Source organism: Osmerus eperlanus, chromosome 13 (assembly GCF_963692335.1).
Source record: "Osmerus eperlanus chromosome 13, fOsmEpe2.1, whole genome shotgun sequence".
Classification (NCBI taxonomy): Eukaryota; Metazoa; Chordata; class Actinopteri; order Osmeriformes; family Osmeridae; genus Osmerus; species Osmerus eperlanus.
In genome coordinates this window covers 14355430-14377720 of record NC_085030.1, presented here as the reverse complement: position 1 = coordinate 14377720, position 22291 = coordinate 14355430, and the positions used below count along the sequence as shown (strand labels likewise).

The following is a 22291-nucleotide window of genomic DNA, read 5'->3' as shown; positions in this document are numbered from 1 at the left end:
ACATAAAGAGATGGTAGCACTATAGAGGGAGCAGCTCACGACTGAGAAGAGATGAGGCGTGGAGGCAGGTTGCTGTAAAATGTTAGGAAATATCATAATCGGTCAGTGTTGCAGTTCATCTTGTCAGAGGTTTGGTTCTGAATGGCAACAGCACTTGTAGCCTACGCTCATGTGATATTCATCATCATGGCAACCACAACCAGGAAGAGGAAGAGACAGATCTGAACATTTAGTCATTTAGCAGATGCTCTTATCCAGAGCAACTTACAGTAACTACAGGGACATTCCCCCCGAGGCAAGTAGGGTGAAGTGCCTTGCCCAAGGACACAAAAACATACATTGTTTGAAAATAAAAACAAACAAAAATATTTCATCATTCATGACATATATAAGACATACTGGATACAATTAATTATGTGATTAACACTGGTAATTCTCAATACAGTCCAATGTCCAATGCTGCCTGCATGCAGAATGCTACAGGAAATGGTCACTGAGTAGAGCACACTTTCAATGGTTGTTTATTAATAAAACATAGTAGTTACATTTAACAACTGACATTCACTAATCATGTATGTTTACTACAACAATCACAGATCCCCCACCCCGCCCCCTAAAACACAGTAAACTAAGCCAACATTTTCTCAATATAGAAACATTTGTTATGTGTATGTGTTTTAATTGTGACCTTTTTAAACTTTTTTTTTTGCCCAGATTTCTGTATAGTGAGTGTTTGGTGCTGTTACATTTAGCTAATTGTGGTGTGTTCACAATGGAAAAGCAATAAAAACTTTGATTATTAAAAAAATATAGAGAAACGTTTGTTGAATGCTAACCACAGTGTGACCAGAGGTCTGGTAAACAGTAGCTGTGCCTCAGCCTAACTTTGGAGATTCAGACTGAATGTCTAGTAACCACAAGCACTACTTTGAAACTAAGACTTAAAGAGAGTAAAAGACGTGAGTACAAAGTAAAAAGTAAAAGAAGTACAACATAACGCTAACGGTAACTGCCACCTCAACAATGTTCACAAACTGATTTCCTGTTGAGCACTTCCCTCCCAGTCAGAACCCCTCACATCAGAGTACACACTCTCCTGTGGGGTCTCTCGCTTCCTTCTTCCTCTTTTACCTTTCATCTCAGAGAACTGCAGAGCAGCATAGTTCCAGTCTTCACCTTTCTGTGAAGAATCACAATATAATTTCAGGTAAAGTAATTGTAACATGAAAAGTACTATTAGAAAAACTAAAATCATCACATTAAAAACCACCTTAAATTGCGTCCTGATAAAGCCTGCATATTGTTACAATAATGACTGCACCACCTGCACCTGGCCACTTGACTGTTGTCCAGTTGTCTTGTCATGTCCGTGACAGGCAGCACTCACTGTTCAATGACAATGTAACATTCATTAGAAAAAACTCCCAGGGCCTCTAATCAAAGATATTGTCTGTAGTTTTTACTGTTCGATACCCTGTATGTACATTGTCAGTTCAATCTCAGGATAACTTTTACCTTTGCAATTCTCACACACTGTCCATGTCTTTCTGGTACAGATGAGGATAATGATCAACACAACACACACAGCTAAAGACACCCCCAGGACGATAACTATGAGATCCACTGCTGGTTCTGGAGGGAACAACAGAAGAGGGAGGCAGCACTGATGTAGTCAAATGTAGAGTTACACCAAACATCCATCCACCTAGACTCATACTCATTACCTTTAACATACAGTCTTGTTCCATTGCCAAACAGTATCTCTCCACATGTGGCCACTGCACAGTAGTAAGTCCCAGAATCAGAGGGGCTGAGGTTGTTCTTGGAGAGGCTGGTTAGAGGACAGTTACCTGAATGTTTACAATGAAAAAAGTATGAATACAACATAGCCTGCTTATAAAATATTGTTTCTAGACTACGATGGTATACATACCATTCACAGTCACAAAGGTGCCGTTTCTGAATTCCATCCTATAGTGTGTTTCGGTTGTACAGAAGTATATTCCCTCGTCTGAACTGGTTATGTTTTGGATGTTTAGATTATAAGTACCATTAACCATATTTGCAGAGAAACGTTCTTCTACCAAAACAGTTGATTTAGTTCCATTGTGAACCACAACACGTTGGAACACGTGTCTCATAGTTTGTCTGTACCAGCATTTCCTGGGAAAGTCTGATTCTGATATTGCACACTGCAGTGTTACAGTTCCACCGGGTTCAGCTGTGGTCAAATGAATGTGTCCGTGAACATCCTCACTTTGAATCAGATCTAGAAAATGGGGAAACCATGTTGTAAAGGAAACATTTTCTCTCAGAAATCAAACTGACAGTGCAGGATCACTCTGCCAACTGGAAATAAAAACCCACCCACTTTTGTACCGTGTTTTGAGTCCAGATTTCAAAACAGGATTGCATTAGTAACAAAGGTTTTTTAGTATTTAAAGGTTTTTATTCCACTATTTATTATGAATGATTACATGAGCTAACCGTCCAACACTTTTTAGAAAATCCATCGACTCCACAAAGATCATTGTAGACACTCAATTATCTTTCTACAAATCTTAAATCGGTATCAACGAACCCAAACCAAGTTTTGAAAGTCATCAGAGATGCCGTTGGCACTCTATTAATACTTTCTTGATAGTTTGAGAATCTACAGTTGACCTACATGGAACAAACCAAACAGAGTGTAACTGTTAACTGATAAAATGCACACTTACACAGTTGAGAGAGAAGAAGTACACAGATATGTCTGACTGAGATCATCTTGGTGCTTTGCGATGATAAGTTTGTCTTTTCTGACTTTTAACTTATGAGCAGACCTTCGGCCTGGATTCAGAGGCAACCTTATTGGTGGAATGGACTTCCTGTGATGTATCCACCAATAAGCTAAAGAAAGCACTGATGAATATTAAGAACATGCATTAGCATAGTCCCAGTTGTGCTTGCCTTTATGTAGCTATTCATATACACATACTACATTAACATATACATAGTCTTAATTGCCTGGTCACTATGAAGTCAAATCCATATTATGTTTCCTTTATCAAATCAAGGTGCTGTTCTTTCTTGCAGTGTGTCAGTTAGTGCCTACTAAAATGAAAGCGTTGTTAAGATAGTCAAAGCATTTCTCATGAAGAATTCAGATTAATTTCACACTCATTTTATACCACAACAATCACAGATCCCCCAAAAAACTGTTGATTAACTCAACATCTGTGAGGGCTCTGTCACAGATGCTGACACACAGGGAGTCAGAACTAGAACTGGAGTCGAGGGCAGGGGGCAACGGGTGCGATCGCCATGCTGCGCAGGTGCAGTGAGAGTAGGGCACAGCATTTTCAATATGCGACGTGTGGGACAAGGGGTGAAAATGCTGTGCAACACAACGCAAAGCGGGACAGGTGGTCACCCTAAGTGAGAGTGGTGGAAGGTACCATTCATCAGATTGACAAACAGGCACGTATTTATCGTCTATCACCTTACAAAGGGATGATGAGTTTTACATCTGTATGTTTCGGAAATTGTATACACATGTATCTGTCTTTCATTACACTGTCAGTGATGTGTATAACAACATAATTATTGTGTAGCCGGTATGTTCATGGTGGGCGGGACTACCGGTATAGGAGGAGCCTCACTCTGTATTAACTTGTCTGACACGCCCCGAGCGTGGTGCACTGTGGGAAGACAAGCGGTGCAGAGCGTTAAATAATGCTGTAGTGGACACGCAGTAAGTCATGCTCTGTGATGTGTGATAGTATTCATGCATGTTTATTGTTTTGTTTTGTTTTTTTGTTTCACTGTAAATACTTTATACCTTTAGGGATTGTTTTGACCGACATTGGCCGGGTTTCCCAGATTCGTTAAGAAGCTCTTAACGCTAAGAGCTTCTTAGGAGTGTTCTACTTAACGAACCTGGGAAACCCGGCCATTGTCAAATGAAAAAACACAATTGCATTCACATGCTGCTGCAGATCCATCATTTATAATTTATAGCAACGACCCGGGGAGCACTTCCTGACAACGTCTTACAAAACTATGTCTAGAAACATTTATTGAATGCGAACCACAGTGACACCACAGTTCTTGTTGCATCACTGTGCCTGAGAGTAATCTTTCACACTGAATATCTAGTGACCACATATACTACTTTAAAAACTAAGAAATCACAAACACATGATTAATATCAGACTTAATAAAATACAACATTATGAGCTAACGTTAACTGCCACCTCGACAATGTTTACAAACTGATTTTCTGTTGACTACTTCCCTCCCAGTCAGAACCCCTCACATCAGAGTACACACTCTCCTGTGGGGTCTCTCTCTTCATTCTTCCTCTTTTACCTTTCATCTCAGAGAACTGCAGAGCAGCATAGTTCAAGTCTTCACCTTCCTGTGAAGAATCACAATGTATAAGTAACTGTAACATGAAATGTACAACAACAGAACTAAAGGAGATCGTCGTCACACACTGAAATCATACAATTCAATTGAGTCATGGTAAAGCCTGCATATTGTTTCAATGATTTTTATCATACACATCTGGTGGTTTGGACCATATTTTTTGTACCAACTCTACCTGACCATTTACCTGTTCAGCAGTTGTCTTGTCAGGTCCATGATAGGTAACACTCACTGTTCAATGACAATGTAACATTCATTAGAAAACATTTCCAGGGCATCATACAATTATTGTGGTGTTCCATAAATCTCCAGTTCAAATATACAACGTTTACCTTTACAATTTTCACACACTGTCCGTGTCTTTCTGGTACAGATGAGGATAATGATCAACACAACACACACAGCTAAAGACACCACCAGGACGATAACTATGAGATCCACTGCTGGTTCTGGAGGGAACAACAGAAGAGGGAGGCAGCACTGATGTAGTCAAATGTAGAGTTACACCAAACATCCATCCACCTAGACTCATATTCATTACCTACCAACATCCAGTCTTGTTCCATTGCCAAACAGTATCTCTCCACATGTGGCCACTGCACAGTAGTAAGTCCCAGAATCAGAGGAGCTGAGGTTGTTCTTGGAGAGGCTGTAGACACAGCTCCGTGTAGGAGAGGGAGTCTCAGGTCTCTTCTCACACTCTTCACTCCTGTCTCCTTGGGTGTAAAGGAGTCCTGGATGGGATTCTCCGGCTCTGAACCAGAACACACTGTGTTGTCCTGTACAGGACTCAGAGAGGACTGAACACTGCAGAGTCACAGAGTCTCCTGAATGGACTGGCTCAGACTCTGGCTGCTGCCACACTGTCTGGTAGTGAGATCTCTGAAGATGGTTACCTGAATATTTGTATATATTTATTTCCCAATTTTCTTTTTAATACAATATCGTCTGCTAAAAAAATATTGTTTATTAACTACAATGTTATACATACCCTTCACAGTAACAAAGGTGCCGTTTCTGAATTCCATCCTATAATGTGCTCCAGTTGTACAGAAGTAAATTCCCTCATCTGAATTACTTATATTTTGGATGTTTAGGTCATAATTACTACCAACCATTTTTGCAGAGATACGTTCTCCCAAAAGACTTGAAGTTTCTTGAATTTTAATTTTATCCGCTACACGTTGGGGCATATGTCCAAGAGTTTGCTTGTACCAGTATAGTATTTGATCTTCTTCTGATATCACACACCGTAATGTTACAGTTCCACCGTGTTCAACTGTGGTCAAAGGAATATGTTGGTGAACATCCTCACTTTGAATCAGATCTAGAACATAGGAAAACATTTTGTAAGATAATCTAATGTTCTCTCAGACATCAACTTGCCAGGGCAGAATCTCTCTGCCAACTGGGAAAAAGGTATCCTCTTTAGTACCATGTTTTCTGCCCAGATTTTGTAATTATTTTTTCTCCGGTAGTAAAAGTATTTTTACAACTATATTTTCAGTACACTCATTATGAGTATAAAAGATCATATTATATGTGAAACATACTGTATTTTGATCATCCATATACAATAGAAATTATCATAGAGCCCCAATTAACTATTCATAAATCTTAAATTGGTGTACTCCAACCCAAACCAGTTGTTGAAAATCAGCAGATGTCTTTAGTACCCAGTTAATACTTAGTTTGAGAATCCACAGTCGATCTACATGTAACATTTCAAAATAGTGTAACTGATAACTGATAAAATATACACTTACACAGTTGAGAGAGAAGAAGTACACAGACATGTCTGACTGAGATCATCTTGGTGCTTTGCAAAGACAGTTTGTCGGTTTTTACTCAGTTTATGAGCAGAACTTTGGCCTGGACTCAGATGCAACCTGATTGGTGGACGGGACTTCCTGTAAATTATCCACCAATAGGCTAAAGAAAGCACTGACGCATATTAAGAACATACATTGGCATAGTCCCAATAGTGCTTGCCTTCATGTAGGTATTCCTTAACATTAACCTTCATCTGACTGTTCATGATACGTTCCTTTACTTAGAAAAAAAAACAATTGAACATGAAGTTAAATCCATGTTATGTTTCTTTTATCAAATGAAGGTGCTGTTCTTTCCTGCAGTGTGTTAGTGCCTACTGAAGAGAAAAGGTTGTTAAGATGTTCAAGGCATTTAACATAAAGAATAAACCCGATCGGTTGGCTGAATTTAATCATGTAATGGTTTTCTAGCTTGTATTTGAAATTAAATAAACGTTGAATACATGTTTGATATGTCATTATTTCTCAGCATTGGTCAACTATATTTGCTTTTATTCAGACAGATACAGTTGCCTTACAAAGGACATAAACCTATTGTAACATTTCTGTCAACATATAAGCAAAACACAGGCTTTGACTTTAGACTTGGTAGCTCTATAGGGGGACCAGCTCATGACTGAGAAGATATGAGTTGTGGTAGCTGGTTGCAGAATCTTTAAAAAAAATATCATAATTGGTCAAAGTTTCAGTTTATTTTTTTATTGTCAGAGTTTTGTTGCTGAATGGCAACAGTATTTGTAGCGTCCTGTGACCTTCATCGTCATGACAACCACAACCAGGAAGAGGAAGAGACATATTTGAATAGGAGGTCGGGTGAGATTGAGTTTGCAGGCTATACATAATTTTACAGTAGGCATTGTATAAAAGCACTCATCATTAGTCAATAGAGGGGAAACATTTCAATATTTGCACAAGAGTAATGTCCAATCTAGTCCACTGCATGCAGACTGCTACAGGAAGTGATAACTAAGTACCTCATGCACAGACTGAATAGCTTTAAACACACTTACTACTGGTGTTTATTAATACAACATAGTTACATTTAATAACCCCAAATCACTGTGAATTAGCCTAACCTTATACAAAACTATGTATAGACATATTTATTGAATGCTAGCCACAGTGTAACCACAGTATTCGTTGCATCACTGTGCCACAGAGTAACCTTGCACACTGAATTTCTAGTGACCACATACACTATTTTGAAACAAAGAAATCCCAAACACATGATCAGACTTAATAAAATCCAACATAATAAGCTAACCTAAACTGCCACTTCAACAATGTTTACAAACTGATTTCCTATTGACCACTTCCCTCCCAGTCAGAACCCCTCACATCAGAGTACACACTCTCCTGTGGGGTCTCTCTCTTCCTTCTTCCTCTTTTACCTTTCATCTCAGAGAACTGCAGAGCAGCATAGTTCAAGTCTTCACCTTCCTGTGAAGAATCTTAATACATAAGTAACTGTAACATGATCTGTACTACAAGAGAACAAAAGGAGATCATCGGCATATAAAAGCCACACATAGGCTAATTTAATAGTGTCATGGAAGAGCCCATATTGTTACATGAATGAAAATAGTATTTGGTTCAACTGTACCTGGCCACTTAACTGTTCTGCAGTTGTCTTGTCATGTCCGTGATAGGTAACACTCACTGTTCGATGACAAAGTAACATTCTTTATAATAAACTTCCAGGGCCTCATACCAAAATTGCCGTCTATAGCTTTTAAAGTTCCATAAATCTCCAGTTCAAATATACAACGTTTACCTTTACAATTTTCACACACTGTTCGTGTCTTTCTGGTACAGATGAGGATAATGATCAACACAACACACACAGCTAAAGACACCACCAGGACGATAACTATGAGATCCACTGCTGGTTCTGGAGGGAACAACAGAAGAGGGAGGCAGCACTGATGTAGTCAAATGTAGAGTTACACCAAACATCCATCCACCTAGACTCATATTCATTACCTACCAACATCCAGTCTTGTTCCATTACCAAACAGTATCTCTCCACATGTGGCCACTGCACAGTAGTAAGTCCCAGAATCAGAGGAGCTGAGGTTGTTCTTGGAGAGGCTGTAGACACAGCTCCGTGTAGGAGAGGGAGTCTCAGGTCTCTTCTCACACTCTTCACTCCTGTCTCCTTGGGTGTAAAGGAGTCCTGGATGGGATTCTCCTGCCCCGGCTCTGAACCAGAACACACTGTGTTGTCCTGTACAGGACTCAGAGAGGACTGAACACTGCAGAGTCACAGAGTCTCCTGGATGGACTAGCTCAGACTCTGGCTGTTGCCACACTGTCTGGTAATCCAACAGATTTAGACTTGTACCTGGATAGTAAAAACCACAGAACTTTAGATTGATCAAATTAATGAGACAATGTATCTAAAAGGTAAGACTGCCAAATCATGTAACATTGTGATAGCATTCATCTTTAAACTCTACCTTTTAATGAGAGGAATGTTGCATCTCTAAACTCTGTTCTATAATAATCACCGACCCCACAGTAATAAACGCCCTCATCTTCCTCAGTCACCCTCAGGATCGTGAGCTGATGTCTTCCTTCTGATACCTCATAACGTAAAGGATTAAACCCCTGGTAAAAGTCAGTGTCCACTGAGTGTCTTTGGATCGTCACCATTATTTGTGGAAGGCCTCCCATTGTTTGCTTGTATCAGTGTATGATTTTAGACTCATATTCCTGATGTGATTTGAAAACACACACCAGGCTAACCCTTTCACCGAGGTGAACCACGGTCACGGGATCCAGAGTGTCTAAATGAAAGGAAAACACAATAAAAAAATAATAAAAAAATATTTAGTCATCTCAAATATAATTAAAATAATATATTAACATTGTTTTTTCCCAATGGAATCATACTTACACACTGTGCCCAAAAGAGTCATAACAGTCCATACAGGTAACATAGTGTCTAGCCTCTTCGTGATGCTGTCAATGTTCAGATGTACAGATTGGTGTCAAGATGATCAAGGTTTACAAAAAAAAACTCAAAACACATCTGATTGGTTGAAACCAAAAAGTAGAGTACTTCCTGTTTCCCACGTCCAACCCATTTCAAAAGTCCACAATAACATGAAACAGTTAAACAACTTGGACTTGAAAATGGTCAGTCCATGTCTGTTAACGTTTCTTTGTGTGTGAAAAAGCAAATGTTTTAGTAAGACGCAATTGGTTTAAGCAGTTATGAAGATGGACTCTTGCATTCCTGCCAGGGTCTGTATGTAGTTCTGTTTTGTTCATGTGACTCATTATAATAAACAAATGGTATTAGTGATGCTCGATGACAGGTTCTGGACATGTAGAGATAATTGATTCACTAAACATTTATTACAAATTCAATTTTACAGATATCACACATTCCAACAGTACATATACTGCACATCGTATGAGCACATTAATGCAGAATGCCACAAAAAAACAAAAACATTAAAACCCAAACATATCCAAGCTATTCAAATATAATTTAAACTGAAAAAGCTAAAAAAAAGTTTTTTATATTGATATACTGTAATGACTTAAACTTCAACATTCCTGAAAAAATACTAATGTCCAGGTATCAGAACAGAAGTTATTTAAATGATACTGCAGGTAGGTTTACAGTTTGAAAAAGGAAGAGTGATCAAAAAGGACATTCAAATATAATCCTTACAGGCTGTCAATTACATCAAGACCTTTGACATCAGAGTAAATGGTATCTTCCTTGTTGGTGCGTTCCAAGTCTTCTGTTCTTGTTGAGGGCTTTGCTTTTTGTAAACTCTAATTGTGAGTAAAGCATCTCGTCACCATCCTGTCTCTGAGGAAAACACGGACTCAGAACTGAATCTAGACACTCAGCACAATCATGTTCATAGAGTAGGACAAGGTGATATGAAGATAAAACTTGATCACAGTGCCACCAACAGGTTACGGAAGTAACCATTTACAACCATTCACCGTCTCCTGGATGCACTGGCTCAAACTCTGGCTGCTGCAACACTGTCTGGTAATCCAACAGATTTAGACTTGTACTAAATCTGTTGTAAGAAAAGTAGCACTGATTAACTATCAAACCATACAATGACATCTACTTGACCATTAATGGAAAAAGAGATACATAGCAAACCCACTTTAGCATCAAATACAGTTTATTTTTAAATGCTCTTAGATCATATTCGCCCCCCAAAAATAAACTGTTCAATTTAATACCAAATTAAAACAAAATAAATTCCATCCGTCAAGGTTTAAGATGCAGGTATCAGTCTTTTAGTAACTTCTTCCTTCCCGCCTGGAGTACGTCACGTCCGTGTACACACTGTCCTGTGGCTGCTTCCTGCCTCGTTTCTCCTTCCTCCCAGTAAAATGCAGCGTGCTGTAATTCAACACCTCTGCTTCTCCATCCTGTAGATGATCGTAAGTTTTATTCAACACTGGACCGTGATACAGCAGTGCTACATCCACAACCGCATACCACATCTCCTTTCTGGATTGAATTACCGTAGTCAAACATCACTTACATTAGACGGCTCTTCCCTGATTGAGCTGGCATGCTGGAGTTCTCTTGAGGCACTCACGGTTCGCACTGATTAAATTACAGTTCATGTCACGAAACACAGCATTCTGTTCATTTAAATAACATTCCTCATTGTAATCTAAACTATACCGTATGTGTATATGTAAACTACTTGTATATCATATCTAGTGAAAAGTAAACAGTAACATTTAATGGAGATTCTAAGATAATGTGAGAACTCACTGTTGCAATGTTCACAAACTGGCCCTGGCTTTCTAGTGGATATTAAAATGAAGATGAAAATCAGAGAAAAGACCAGACAGAAGGATGTGGCTCCTAGCAGGATGACAAGCGGATCCACTCCGTTGTCAGAAACTGGAAAACAAAACAAAACCCATCCCAAAGTTTTAATTTACTGCAGTCAGTACTAGAGAATGTATATATGCGCTTGCCTTAGGGGCTCTTTCTCAACAAACACCATGAAACCATAGTTCTTTCATAATTGATTATAATTATGTAAATGTAATGCAGTTCACATACTGTTATTTTGTATTTTAAATCCATTTCATGTTTGGTTTTTATATATATATTTTTTTTATATTCTTTACTACATACCAACATCCAGTATTGTTCCATTGCCAACCAGTATCTCTCCACATGTGGCCACTGCACAGTAGTAAGTCCCAGAATCAGAGGAGCTGAGGTTGTTCTTGGAGAGGCTGTAGACACAGCTCCGTGTAGGAGAGGGAGTCTCAGGTCTCTTCTCACACTCTTCACTCCTGTCTCCTTGGGTGTAAAGGAGTCCTGGATGGGATTCTCCTGCCCCGGCTCTGAACCAGAACACACTGTGTTGTCCTGTACAGGACTCAGAGAGGACTGAACACTGCAGAGTCACAGAGTCTCCTGGATGGACTAGCTCAGACTCTGGCTGCTGCAACACGGTCTGGTAGTGAGATCTCTGAAAATTGTTACCTGAATATTTACAATGAAAAAGAACATTGCACTTGGTGACATATTAACAAAAAAATATATAAAATCTGCTAATACAATATTGTTTAACATCTATCTACTGTGGGATACGTACCCCTCACAGTTACAAAGGTGCCGTTTCTGAAATTCATCCAAAACATCGTTCCGGTTTGACAGAAGTATATTCCTTCGTCTGAACTGGTTATATTTTTAATTTTTAAAACAGAATTCTCATTAACCATTTCTGCAGAGAAATGCAGAGAATCTCCCAAAACATTTGAATTTGGTTTATTTGGACTTTTAAACGCTAAAAGTTGGGGCATATGTCCAAGGGTTTGCTTGTACCAGTATATCATTTGATAGTCTCCTGATATCACACACTGCAGTGTTACAGTTCCACCGTGTTCAGCTGTGGTCAAAGGAATATGTTGGTGAACATCCTCACTTTGAATCAGATCTAGAACATGGGAAAACATTTTGTAAGACAATCACATTTTCTCTTAGACATCAACTTGCCAGGGCAGAATCACTCTGCCAACTGGGAAGAAGGTATTCTCTGTATTATGTGTGAAACATATTTTGATCATCCATATACAATATCAATTGTCATAAAGACCCGATTAACTATTCATAAATCTTAAATTGATGTAATCTAACCCGAACCAGTTGTTAAAAATCAACAGAGATGTCTTTAGTACCCAGTTAATACTTAGTTTGAGTATCGACAGTTGATCTATATGTAACAATTCAAAATATTGTAACTGATAAAATATACACTTACACAGCTGAGAGAGAAGGAGTACACAGATATGTCTGACTGAGATCATCTTGGTGCTTTGCCATGATAGTTTGTCTTTTCTGACTTTTAACTCATGAGCTGAACTTTGGCCTGGATTCAGATGCAACCTGATTGGTGGAAGGGACTTCCTGTGACAAATCCACCAATAGGCTAAAGAAAGCACTTATGTACATTAAGAACATGCATTAGCATAGTCCCAGTTGTGCATGCCTTCATGTAGGTATTCACACATTAACCTTTCATCTGACTGTTCATGATACGTTCCTTTACTTAAAAAAACAAACAATTGATTGCCAGGTCACCATAAAGTCCATTCCATGTTATGTTTCCTTTATCAAATGAAAGTGCTGTTCTTTCCTGCAGTGTGTTAGTTAGTGCCTACTGAAGAGAAAAGTTTGTTAAGATGTTCAAGGCATTTAACATAAAGAATATACCTGATTGGTTGGATGAGTTTAATCATGTTATGGTTTTCCAACTTTTATTTGCAAGTAAATAAAGGTTGAATACATGTTTGATATATCATTATTTCTAAGCATTGGTCAACTATATTTGCTTTTATTCAGACAGATACAGTTGCCTTACAAAGGACATAAACCTATTGTAACATTTCTGTCAACATATAAGCAAAACATAGGCTTTGACTTTAGACTTGGTAGCTCTATAGGGGGACCAGCTCATGACTGAGAAGATATGAGTTGTGGTAGCTGTTTGCAGAATCTTTTTTTTTAATATCATAATTGGTCAAAGTTTCAGTTTATTTTTTTATTGTCAGAGTTTTGTTGCTGAATGGCAACAGTATTTGTAGCTTCCTGTGACCTTCATCGTCATGACAACCACAACCAGGAAGAGGAAGAGACATATCTGAATAGGAGGTTGGGTGAGATTGAGTTTGCAGGCTATACATAATTTTACAGTAGGCATTGTATAAAAGGACTCATCATTACTCAATAGAGGGGAAACATTTAAATATTTGCACAAGAGTAATGTCCAACCTAGTCCACTACCTGCATGCAGACTGCTACAGGGAGTGATAACTAAGTACCTCATGCACAGACTGAATAGCTTTAAACACACTTACTACGGGTGTTTATTAATACAACATAGTTACATTTAATAACCCCAAATCACTGTGAATTAGCCTAACCTTATACAAAACTATGTATAGACACATTTATTGAATGCTAGCCACAGTGTAACCACAGTATTTGTTGCATCACTGTGCCACAGAGTAACCTTGCACACTGAATTTCTAGTGACCACATACACTATTTTGAAACAAAGAAATCCCAAACACATGATCAGACTTAATAAAATCCAACATAATAAGCTAACCTAAACTGCCACTTCAACAATGTTTACAAACTGATTTCCTATTGACCACTTTCCTCCCAGTCAGAACCCCTCACATCAGAGTACACACTCTCCTGTGGGGTCTCTCTCTTCCTTCTTCCTCTTTTACCTTTCATCTCAGAGAACTGCAGAGCAGCATAGTTCAAGTCTTCACCTTCCTGTGAAGAATCTTAATACATAAGTAACTGTAACATGATATGTACTACAAGAGAACAAAAGGATATCATCGACATATAAAAGCCACACAGGCTAATTTAATTGTTTTATGGAAAAGCCTATATTGTTACATTAATGAAAATAGTATTTGGTTCAACTGTACCTGGCCACTTAACTGTTCTGCAGTTGTCTTGTCATGTCCGTGATAGGTAACACTCACTGTTCGATGACAAAGTCACATTCATTATAATAAACTTCCAGGGCCTCATACCAAAATTGCCGTCTATAGCTTTTATCGTTCCATAAATCTCCAGTTCAAATATACGTTTACCTTTACAATTTTCACACACTGTCCGTGTCTTTCTGGTACAGATGAGGATAATGATCAACACAACACACACAGCTAAAGACACCACCAGGACGATAACTATGAGATCCACTGCTGGTTCTGGAGGGAACAACAGAAGAGGGAGGCAGCACTGATGTAGTCAAATGTAGAGTTACACCAAACATCCATCCACCTAGACTCATATTCATTACCTACCAACATCCAATCTTGTTCCATTGCCAAACAGTATCTCTCCACATGTGGCCACTGCACAGTAGTAAGTCCCAGAATCAGAGGAGCTGAGGTTGTTCTTGGAGAGGCTGTAGACACAGCTCCGTGTAGGAGAGGGAGTCTCAGGTCTCTTCTCACACTCTTCACTCCTGTATCCTTGGGTGTAAAGGAGTCCTGGATGGGATTCTCCGGCTCTGAACCAGAACACACTGTGTTGTCCTGTACAGGATTCAGAGACGACTGAACACTGCAGAGTCACAGAGTCTCCTGGGTGGACTGGCTCAGACTCTGGCTGCTGCAACACTGTCTGGTAGTCAGTTCTCTGAAGATGTTTACCTGGATATTTACAATGAAAAAGAAAATTGCACTTGGTGACATTTTAACAAAATGTCAATAAAATCTGCCAATATAATATTGTTAAACATCTATCTACGGTGGGATACGTACCCCTCAGAGTCACAAAGGTGCCGCTTCTGAAATTTGTCCCATACATAGTTCCGGTTTGACAGAAGTATATTCCCTCGTCTGAACTGGTTATATTTTTTATTTTAAAAACATAATTCTCATTAACTATTTCTGCAGAGAAACGCAGAGAATCTCCCAAAACATTTGAATTTGGTTTATTTGGACTTTTAAACACTAACATTTGGGGCATATGTCCAAGGGTTTGCTTGTACCAGTATATCATTTGATAGTCTCCTGATATCACACACTGCAGTGTTACAGTTCCACCGTGTTCAGCTGTGGTCAAAGGAATATGTTGGTGAACATCCTCACTTTGAATCAGATCTAAAACATGGGAAAACATTTTGTAAGACAATCAAATTTTCTCTTAGACATCAACTTGCCAGGGCAGAATCACTCTGCCAACTGGGAAGAAGGTATTCTCTGTATAATATGTGAAACATATTTTGATCATCCATATACAATATCAATTGTCAAAAAGACCCAATTTACTATTCATAAATCTTAAATTGATGTAATCTAACCCGAACCAGTTGTTAAACATCAACAGAGATGTCTTTAGTACCCAGTTAATACTTAGTTTGAGTATCGACAGTTGATCTATATGTAACAATTCAAAATAGTGTAACTGATAACTGATAAAATATACACTTACACAGCTGAGAGAGAAAGAGTACACAGATATGTCTGACTGAGATCATCTTGGTGCTTTGCCATGATAGTTTGTCTTTTCTGACTTTTAACTCGTGAGCAGAACTTTGGCCTGGATTCAGATGCAACCTGATTGGTGGAAGGGACTTCCTGTGACAAATCCACCAATAGGCTAAAGAAAGCACTTATGTACATTAAGAACATGCATTAGCATAGTCCCAGTTGTGCATGCCTTCATGTAGGTATTCATATACACATTAACCTTTCATCTTACTGTTCATGATACGTTCCTTTACTTAAAAAAACAAACAATTGATTGCCAGGTCACCATAAAGTCAATTCCATGTTATGTTTCCTTTATCAAATGAAAGTGCTGTTCTTTCCTGCAGTGTGTTAGTTAGTGCCTACTGAAGAGAAAAGTTTGTTAAGATGTTCAAGGCATTTAACATAAAGAATATACCTGGTTGGTTGGATGAGTTTAATCATGTTATGGTTTTCCAACTTTTATTTGCAAGTAAATAAAGGTTGAATACATGTTTGATATATCATTATTTCTAAGCATTGGTCAACTATATTTGCTTTTATTCAGACAGATACAGTTGCCTTACAAAGGACATAAACCTATTGTAACATTTCTGTCAACATATAAGCAAAACACAGGCTTTGACTTTAGACTTGGTAGCTCTATAGGGGGACCAGCTCATGACTGAGAAGATATGAGGTGTGGTAGCTGGTTGCAGAATATTTTTTTAAAAATATCATAATTGGTCAAAGTTTCAGTTTATTTTTTTATTGTCAGAGTTTTGTTGCTGAATGGCAACAGTATTTGTAGCGTCCTGTGACCTTCATCGTCATGACAACCACAACCAGGAAGAGGAAGAGACATATCTGAATAGGAGGTTGGGTGAGATTTTGAGAGTTTGCAGGCTATACATAATTTTACAGTAGGCATTGTATAAAAGCACTCATCATTACTCAATAGAGGGGAAACATTTCAATATTTGCACAAGAGTAATGTCCAATCTAGTCCACTACCTGCATGCAGACTGCTACAGGAAGTGATAACTAAGTACCTCAAGCACAGACTGAATAGCTTTAAACACACTTACTACTGATGTTTATTAATACAACATCGTTACATTTAATAACCCCAAATCACTGTGTTGAATTAGCCTAGCCTTATACAAAACTATGTATAGACACATTTATTGAATGCTAGCCACAGTGTAACCACAGTGTAACCACAGTATTTGTTGCATCACTGTGCCACAGAGTAACCTTGCACACTGAATTTCTAGTGACCACATACACTATTTTGAAACAAAGAAATCCCAAACACATGATCAGACTTAATAAAATCCAACATAATAAGCTAACCTAAACTGCCACTTCAACAATGTTTACAAACTGATTTCCTATTGACCACTTTCCTCCCAGTCAGAACCCCTCACATCAGAGTACACACTCTCCTGTGGGGTCTCTCTCTTCCTTCTTCCTCTTTTACCTTTCATCTCAGAGAACTGCAGAGCAGCATAGTTCAAGTCTTCACCTTCCTGTGAAGAATCTTAATACATAAGTAACTGTAACATGATATGTACTACAAGAGAACAAAAGGAGATTATCGACATATAAAAGCCACACATAGGCTAATTTAATTGTGTCATGGAAGAGCCCATATTGTTACATGAATGAAAATAGTATTTGGTTCAACTGTACCTGGCCACTTAGCTGTTCTGCACTTGTCTTGTCATGTCCGTGATAGGTAACAGTCACTGTTCGATGACAAAGTAACATTCATTATAATAAACTTCCAGGGCCTCATACCAAAATTGCCGTCTATAGCTTTTACCATTCCATAAATCTCCAGTTCAAATATATAACGTTTACCTTTACAATTTTCACACACTGTCCGTGTCTTTCTGGTACAGATGAGGATAATGATCAACACAACACACACAGCTAAAGACACCACCAGGACGATAACTATGAGATCCACTGCTGGTTCTGGAGGGAACAACAGAAGAGGGAGGCAGCACTGATGTAGTCAAATGTAGAGTTACACCAAACATCCATCCACCTAGACTCATATTCATTACCTACCAACATCCAGTCTTGTTCCATTACCAAACAGTATCTCTCCACATGTGGCCACTGCACAGTAGTAAGTCCCAGAATCAGAGGAGCTGAGGTTGTTCTTGGAGAGGCTGTAGACACAGCTCCGTGTAGGAGAGGGAGTCTCAGGTCTCTTCTCACACTCTTCACTCCTGTCTCCTTGGGTGTAAAGGAGTCCTGGATGGGATTCTCCTGCCCCGGCTCTGAACCAGAACACACTGTGTTGTCCTGTACAGGACTCAGAGAGGACTGAACACTGCAGAGTCACAGAGTCTCCTGGATGGACTGACTCAGACTCTGGCTGCTGCAACAATATTTGGTAGTGAGATCTCTGAAGATGGTTACCTGAATGTTTACAATGAAAAAATCATGAATACAACATAGCCTGCTCATAAAATATTGTTTATAAACTACGATGGTACACATACCCCTCACAATGGCAAAGGTGCCGTTTTTGAATTCCATCCTATACTGTGTTCCGGTTGCACAGAAGTATATTCCCTCGTCTGAACTAGTTATATTTTGGATGTTTAGATCATAATTACTACCAACCATATTTGCAGAGATACGTTTTCCCAAAAGACTTGAAGTTTCTTGAAATTTAATTTGAGCCGCTACACTTTGGGGCAAATGTCCAAGAGTTTGCTTGTACCAGTACATCATTTGATCTTCTTCTGATATCACACACCGCAGTGTTACAGTTCCACCGTGTTCAACTGTGGTCAAAGGAATATGTTGGTGAACATCCTCACCTTGAATCAGATCTAGAAAATGGTGAAACATTTTTAGAGGACATCATTTTTACTCAGACTTTAACTTAACTGTGCAGACTCAGTCCGCCAGCTTGAATAAAAGGTACCCATTTTTGTACCATGTTTTGTTTCCAGATTTCATAACAACATTGCTTCATGAACACAGGCTGTTAGTATTTACATATTTTAATTCTACTCATTATTAATAAGTACAATTACATGAGATAACAAAACAACGCTTTTTTAGATAGTAAATTGACAGTATTGATTATTTTAGATATTCAATTAACTACAATTCTTAAATTGGCAAAAAAAAGAATGTTCAAAACCATCAGAGATGCAGTTGGCACTGTAAAAGCTTTCTTGATAATCTGAGAATCTACAGTTGACCTACATGACACAATCCAAAATAATGTAACTTATAAAATACACACTTACACTGTTGAGAGAGAAGGAGTACACAGATATGTCTGATTAAGATCATCTTGGTGCTTTGCGATGATAGTTTGTCTTTTCTGACTTTTAACTCATGAGCAGAACTTTGGCCTGGATTCAGATGCAACCTGATTGGTGGAAGGGACTTCCTGTGACAAATCCACCAATAGGCTAAAGAAAGCACTTATGTACATTAAGAACATGCATTAGCAAAGTCCCACTTGTGCTTGCCTTCATGTAGGGATTCATATACACATTAACCTTTCATCTGACTGTTCATGATACATTCCTTTACTTAAAAAAACAAATCAATTGATTGCCAGGTCACCATAAAGTCAAATCCATATTATGTTTCCTTCATCAAATGAAGGTGCTGTTCTTTCCTGCATTGTGTTAGTGCCTACGGAAGAGAAAAGGTTGTTAATATGTTCAAGGCATTTAACATAAAGAATATACCCAATTGGTTGGATGAGTTTAATCATGTTATGGTTTTCCAACTTTTATTTGCAAGTAAATAAACGTTGAATACATGTTCTATGTATCATTATTTCTCAGCCCCGGTCAACTGTATTTGCTTTGATTCAGAAATACTGTATACAGTCGCCTTGCAAAGGACATACACCAAATGTAACATTTCTGTCAACATATAAGCAAAACACAGGCCTTGACTTTAGACTTGGTAGCTCTATAGAGGGACCAGCTCATGACTGAGAAGAGGTGAGGTGTGGAAGCAGGTTTCAGTCCAACTGTTTTGAAATATCAAACTCAGACAGTTTTTTTCTTGGTGCTGTATGGCAACAGCGCTTGTAGCCTATGCTAATTTCACCTTAATCATCATGACAACCACAACCAGGAAGTTAATCAAGTTAACAAAATTACAATTAAAAATAACTATACTGATATTAAATAATGATGTCTGTTCTACTGTTACAATCACAGATCCAAAAAGCACTCTATACTTACACTGCTCCTTTCAAAAACATTTATAGAAACAACTTTCAAATATATGTAAAGAAACAGCTAACATTGTAACGACAGTTCCAGTAGCATTGCAGCTCAAACTACACTCGTATGTGCAGACTGAAAATCTTGAACTGAAAATCACTCGGAAACATTATTGTTAATATCAGTCAATAAAATCCAACATAATAAGCTAACCTCAACTGCCACTTCAACAATGTTTGCATTTTTTTTTACATCTTCTGTTGATCACTTCCCTGCTAGTCAGAACCCCTCACATCAGAGTACACACTCTCCTGTGGGGTCTCTCTCTTCCTTCTTCCTCTTTTACCTTTCATCTCAGAGAACTGCAGAGCAGCATAGTTCAAGTCTTCACTTTCCTGTGAATAATCACAATACATAAGTAACTGTAACATGAAATGAAGAGCCTATATTGTTACATTAATGAATGTAGTATTTGGTTCAACGGTACCTGGCCACTTGACTGTTCTGCAGTTGTCTTGTCATGTCCGTGATAGGTAACACTCACTGTTCGATGACAAAGTAACATTCATTAGAATGAACTTCCAGGGCCTCATACCAAAATTGCCGTCTATAGCTTTTATCGTTCCATAAATCTCGAGTTCAAATATACGTTTACCTTTACAATTCTCACACAGTCTCCGTGTCTTTCTGGTACAGATGAGGATAATGATCAACACAACACACACAGCTAAGGACACCACCAGGACGATAACTATGAGATCCACTGCTGGTTCTGGAGGGAACAACAGAAGAGGGAGGCAGCACTGATGTAGTCAAATGTAGAGTTACACCAAACATCCATCCACCTAAACTCATATTCATTACCTACCAACATCCAGTCTTGTTCCATTGCCAAACAGTATCTCTCCACATGTGGCCACTGCACAGTAGTAAGTCCCAGAATCAGAGGAGCTGAGGTTGTTCTTGGAGAGGCTGTAGACACAGCTCCGTGTAGGAGAGGGAGTCTCAGGTCTCTTCTCACACTCTTCACTCCTGTCTCCTTGGGTGTAAAGGAGTCCTGGATGGGATTCTCCTGCCCCGGCTCTGAACCAGAACACACTGTGTTGTCCTGTACAGGACTCAGAGAGGACTGAACACTGCAGAGTCACAGAGTCTCCTGAATGGACTGGCTCAGACTCTGGCTGCTGCAACACGGTCTGGTAGTGAGATCTCAGAAGATGGTTACCTGAATATTTGTACACATTTATTTCCAGATTTTTTTATACAATATCGTCTGCTAATAAAATATTGTTTATTAACTACAATGGTATACATACCCCTCACAGTCACAAAGGTGCCGTTTCTGAAATCCAACCTATACTGTGTTCCGGTTGCACAGAAGTAAATTCCCTCATCTGAACTAGTTATATTCTGGATGTTTAGATTATAATTACTACCAACCATTTTTGCAGAGAAACGTTCTACCGAAAGACTTGACGTTTCGTGAAATTTAATATTAACCGCTACACATTGGGGCATATGTCCAAGAGTTTGCTTGTACCAGTTTAGTATTAGATTTTCTTCTGATATCACACACCGCAGTGTTACAGTTCCACCGTGTTCAACTGTGGTCAAAGGAATATGTTGGTGAACATCCTCACTTTGAATCAGATCTAGAAAATGGTGAAACATTTTTAGAGGACATCATTTTTACTCAGACTTTAACTTAACTGTGCAGACTCAGTCCGCCAGCTTGAATAAAAGGTACCCATTTTTGTATCATGTTTTGTTTCCAGATTTCATAACAACATTGCTTCATGAACACAGGCTGTTAGTATTTACATATTTTAATTCTACTCATTATTAATAAGTACAATTACATGAGATAACAAAACAACGCTTTTTTAGATAGTAAATCGACAGTATTGATTATTTTAGATATTCAATTAACTACAATTCTTAAATTGGCAACAAAAAAAAATGTTCAAAACCATCAGAGATGCAGTTGGCACTGTAAAAGCTTTCTTGATAATCTGAGAATCTACAGTTGACCTACATGACACAATCCAAAATAATGTAACTTATAAAATACACACTTACACTGTTGAGAGAGAAGGAGTACACAGATATGTCTGATTAAGATCATCTTGGTGCTTTGCGATGATAGTTTGTCTTTTCTGACTTTTAACTCATGAGCAGAACTTTGGCCTGGATTCAGATGCAACCTGATTGGTGGAAGGGACTTCCTGTGACAAATCCACCAATAGGCTAAAGAAAGCACTTATGTACATTAAGAACATGCATTAGCATAGTCCCAGTTGTGCATGCCTTCATGTAGGTATTCACACATTA

The 22291-nt window shown here is 38.5% G+C and overlaps 5 protein-coding genes across 5 annotated transcripts; all 5 read right to left on the bottom strand.

Moving 5' to 3' along the window:
- Positions 1–667: 667 nt before the first annotated feature.
- Positions 668–2789, bottom strand: LOC134032930 (uncharacterized). Its single transcript, XM_062476994.1, has 5 exons — positions 2721–2789; positions 1934–2269; positions 1725–1850; positions 1516–1632; positions 668–1386 (listed from the first exon to the last, which is right to left on the bottom strand). Exons 1-5 carry the CDS (start codon positions 2764–2766, stop codon positions 1304–1306), a joined length of 708 nt encoding a protein of 235 aa, XP_062332978.1. The 5' UTR covers positions 2767–2789; the 3' UTR covers positions 668–1303.
- Positions 2790–3178: 389 nt separating this feature from the next.
- On the bottom strand, positions 3179–5438 carry LOC134032893 (uncharacterized). The gene is made up of 6 exons (XM_062476947.1): positions 5402–5438; positions 4956–5306; positions 4743–4859; positions 4586–4641; positions 4351–4399; positions 3179–3306 (listed from the first exon to the last, which is right to left on the bottom strand). The coding sequence occupies exons 1-6, from the start codon at positions 5436–5438 to the stop codon at positions 3179–3181; spliced, it is 738 nt and encodes a 245-aa protein (XP_062332931.1).
- A 2488-nt stretch (positions 5439–7926) lies between these two features.
- On the bottom strand, positions 7927–8897 carry LOC134032889 (uncharacterized). Its single transcript, XM_062476944.1, has 4 exons — positions 8702–8897; positions 8230–8586; positions 8017–8133; positions 7927–7946 (listed from the first exon to the last, which is right to left on the bottom strand). The coding sequence occupies exons 1-4, from the start codon at positions 8895–8897 to the stop codon at positions 7927–7929; spliced, it is 690 nt and encodes a 229-aa protein (XP_062332928.1).
- Positions 8898–13905: 5008 nt separating this feature from the next.
- On the bottom strand, positions 13906–15246 carry LOC134032888 (uncharacterized). Its single transcript, XM_062476943.1, has 4 exons — positions 15034–15246; positions 14586–14907; positions 14373–14489; positions 13906–14054 (listed from the first exon to the last, which is right to left on the bottom strand). The coding sequence occupies exons 1-4, from the start codon at positions 15244–15246 to the stop codon at positions 13906–13908; spliced, it is 801 nt and encodes a 266-aa protein (XP_062332927.1).
- A 3707-nt stretch (positions 15247–18953) lies between these two features.
- On the bottom strand, positions 18954–21192 carry LOC134032887 (signal-regulatory protein beta-2-like; the record flags this gene model as incomplete). Its single annotated transcript, XM_062476942.1, has 4 exons — positions 18954–20355; positions 20448–20503; positions 20616–20732; positions 20829–21192. Coding segments are annotated over 4 exons (657 nt in total), but the record flags the coding sequence as incomplete, so codon positions are not given.
- Positions 21193–22291: the final 1099 nt, after the last annotated feature.

Coding starts and splice junctions, on each gene's coding strand:
- LOC134032889 (XM_062476944.1), bottom strand. CDS start 8,897: ATGGTGACGATCCAAAGACACTCAGTGGACACTGACTTTTACCAGGGG. Junction 8,587..8,701: donor AACATTCCTCTCATTAAAAG/GTAGAGTTTAAA, acceptor TTTACTATCCAG/GTACAAGTCTAAATCTGTTG. Junction 8,134..8,229: donor TGGAACAAGACTGGATGTTG/GTAGGTAATGAA, acceptor TGTTCCCTCCAG/AACCAGCAGTGGATCTCATA.
- LOC134032888 (XM_062476943.1), bottom strand. CDS start 15,246: ATGTTAGTGTTTAAAAGTCCAAATAAACCAAATTCAAATGTTTTGGGA. Junction 14,908..15,033: donor TGAGGGGTACGTATCCCACC/GTAGATAGATGT, acceptor ACTGACTACCAG/ACAGTGTTGCAGCAGCCAGA. Junction 14,490..14,585: donor TGGAACAAGATTGGATGTTG/GTAGGTAATGAA, acceptor TGTTCCCTCCAG/AACCAGCAGTGGATCTCATA.
- LOC134032930 (XM_062476994.1), bottom strand. CDS start 2,766: ATGATCTCAGTCAGACATATCTGTGTACTTCTTCTCTCTCAACTGT. Junction 2,270..2,720: donor ACTTCTTCTCTCTCAACTGT/GTAAGTGTGCAT, acceptor CCCATTTTCTAG/ATCTGATTCAAAGTGAGGAT. Junction 1,387..1,515: donor AGTGTGTGAGAATTGCAAAG/GTAAAAGTTATC, acceptor GTCATTGAACAG/TGAGTGCTGCCTGTCACGGA.
- LOC134032893 (XM_062476947.1), bottom strand. CDS start 5,438: ATGGAATTCAGAAACGGCACCTTTGTTACTGTGAAGG. Junction 5,307..5,401: donor CACCTTTGTTACTGTGAAGG/GTATGTATAACA, acceptor ACAAATATTCAG/GTAACCATCTTCAGAGATCT. Junction 4,860..4,955: donor TGGAACAAGACTGGATGTTG/GTAGGTAATGAA, acceptor TGTTCCCTCCAG/AACCAGCAGTGGATCTCATA.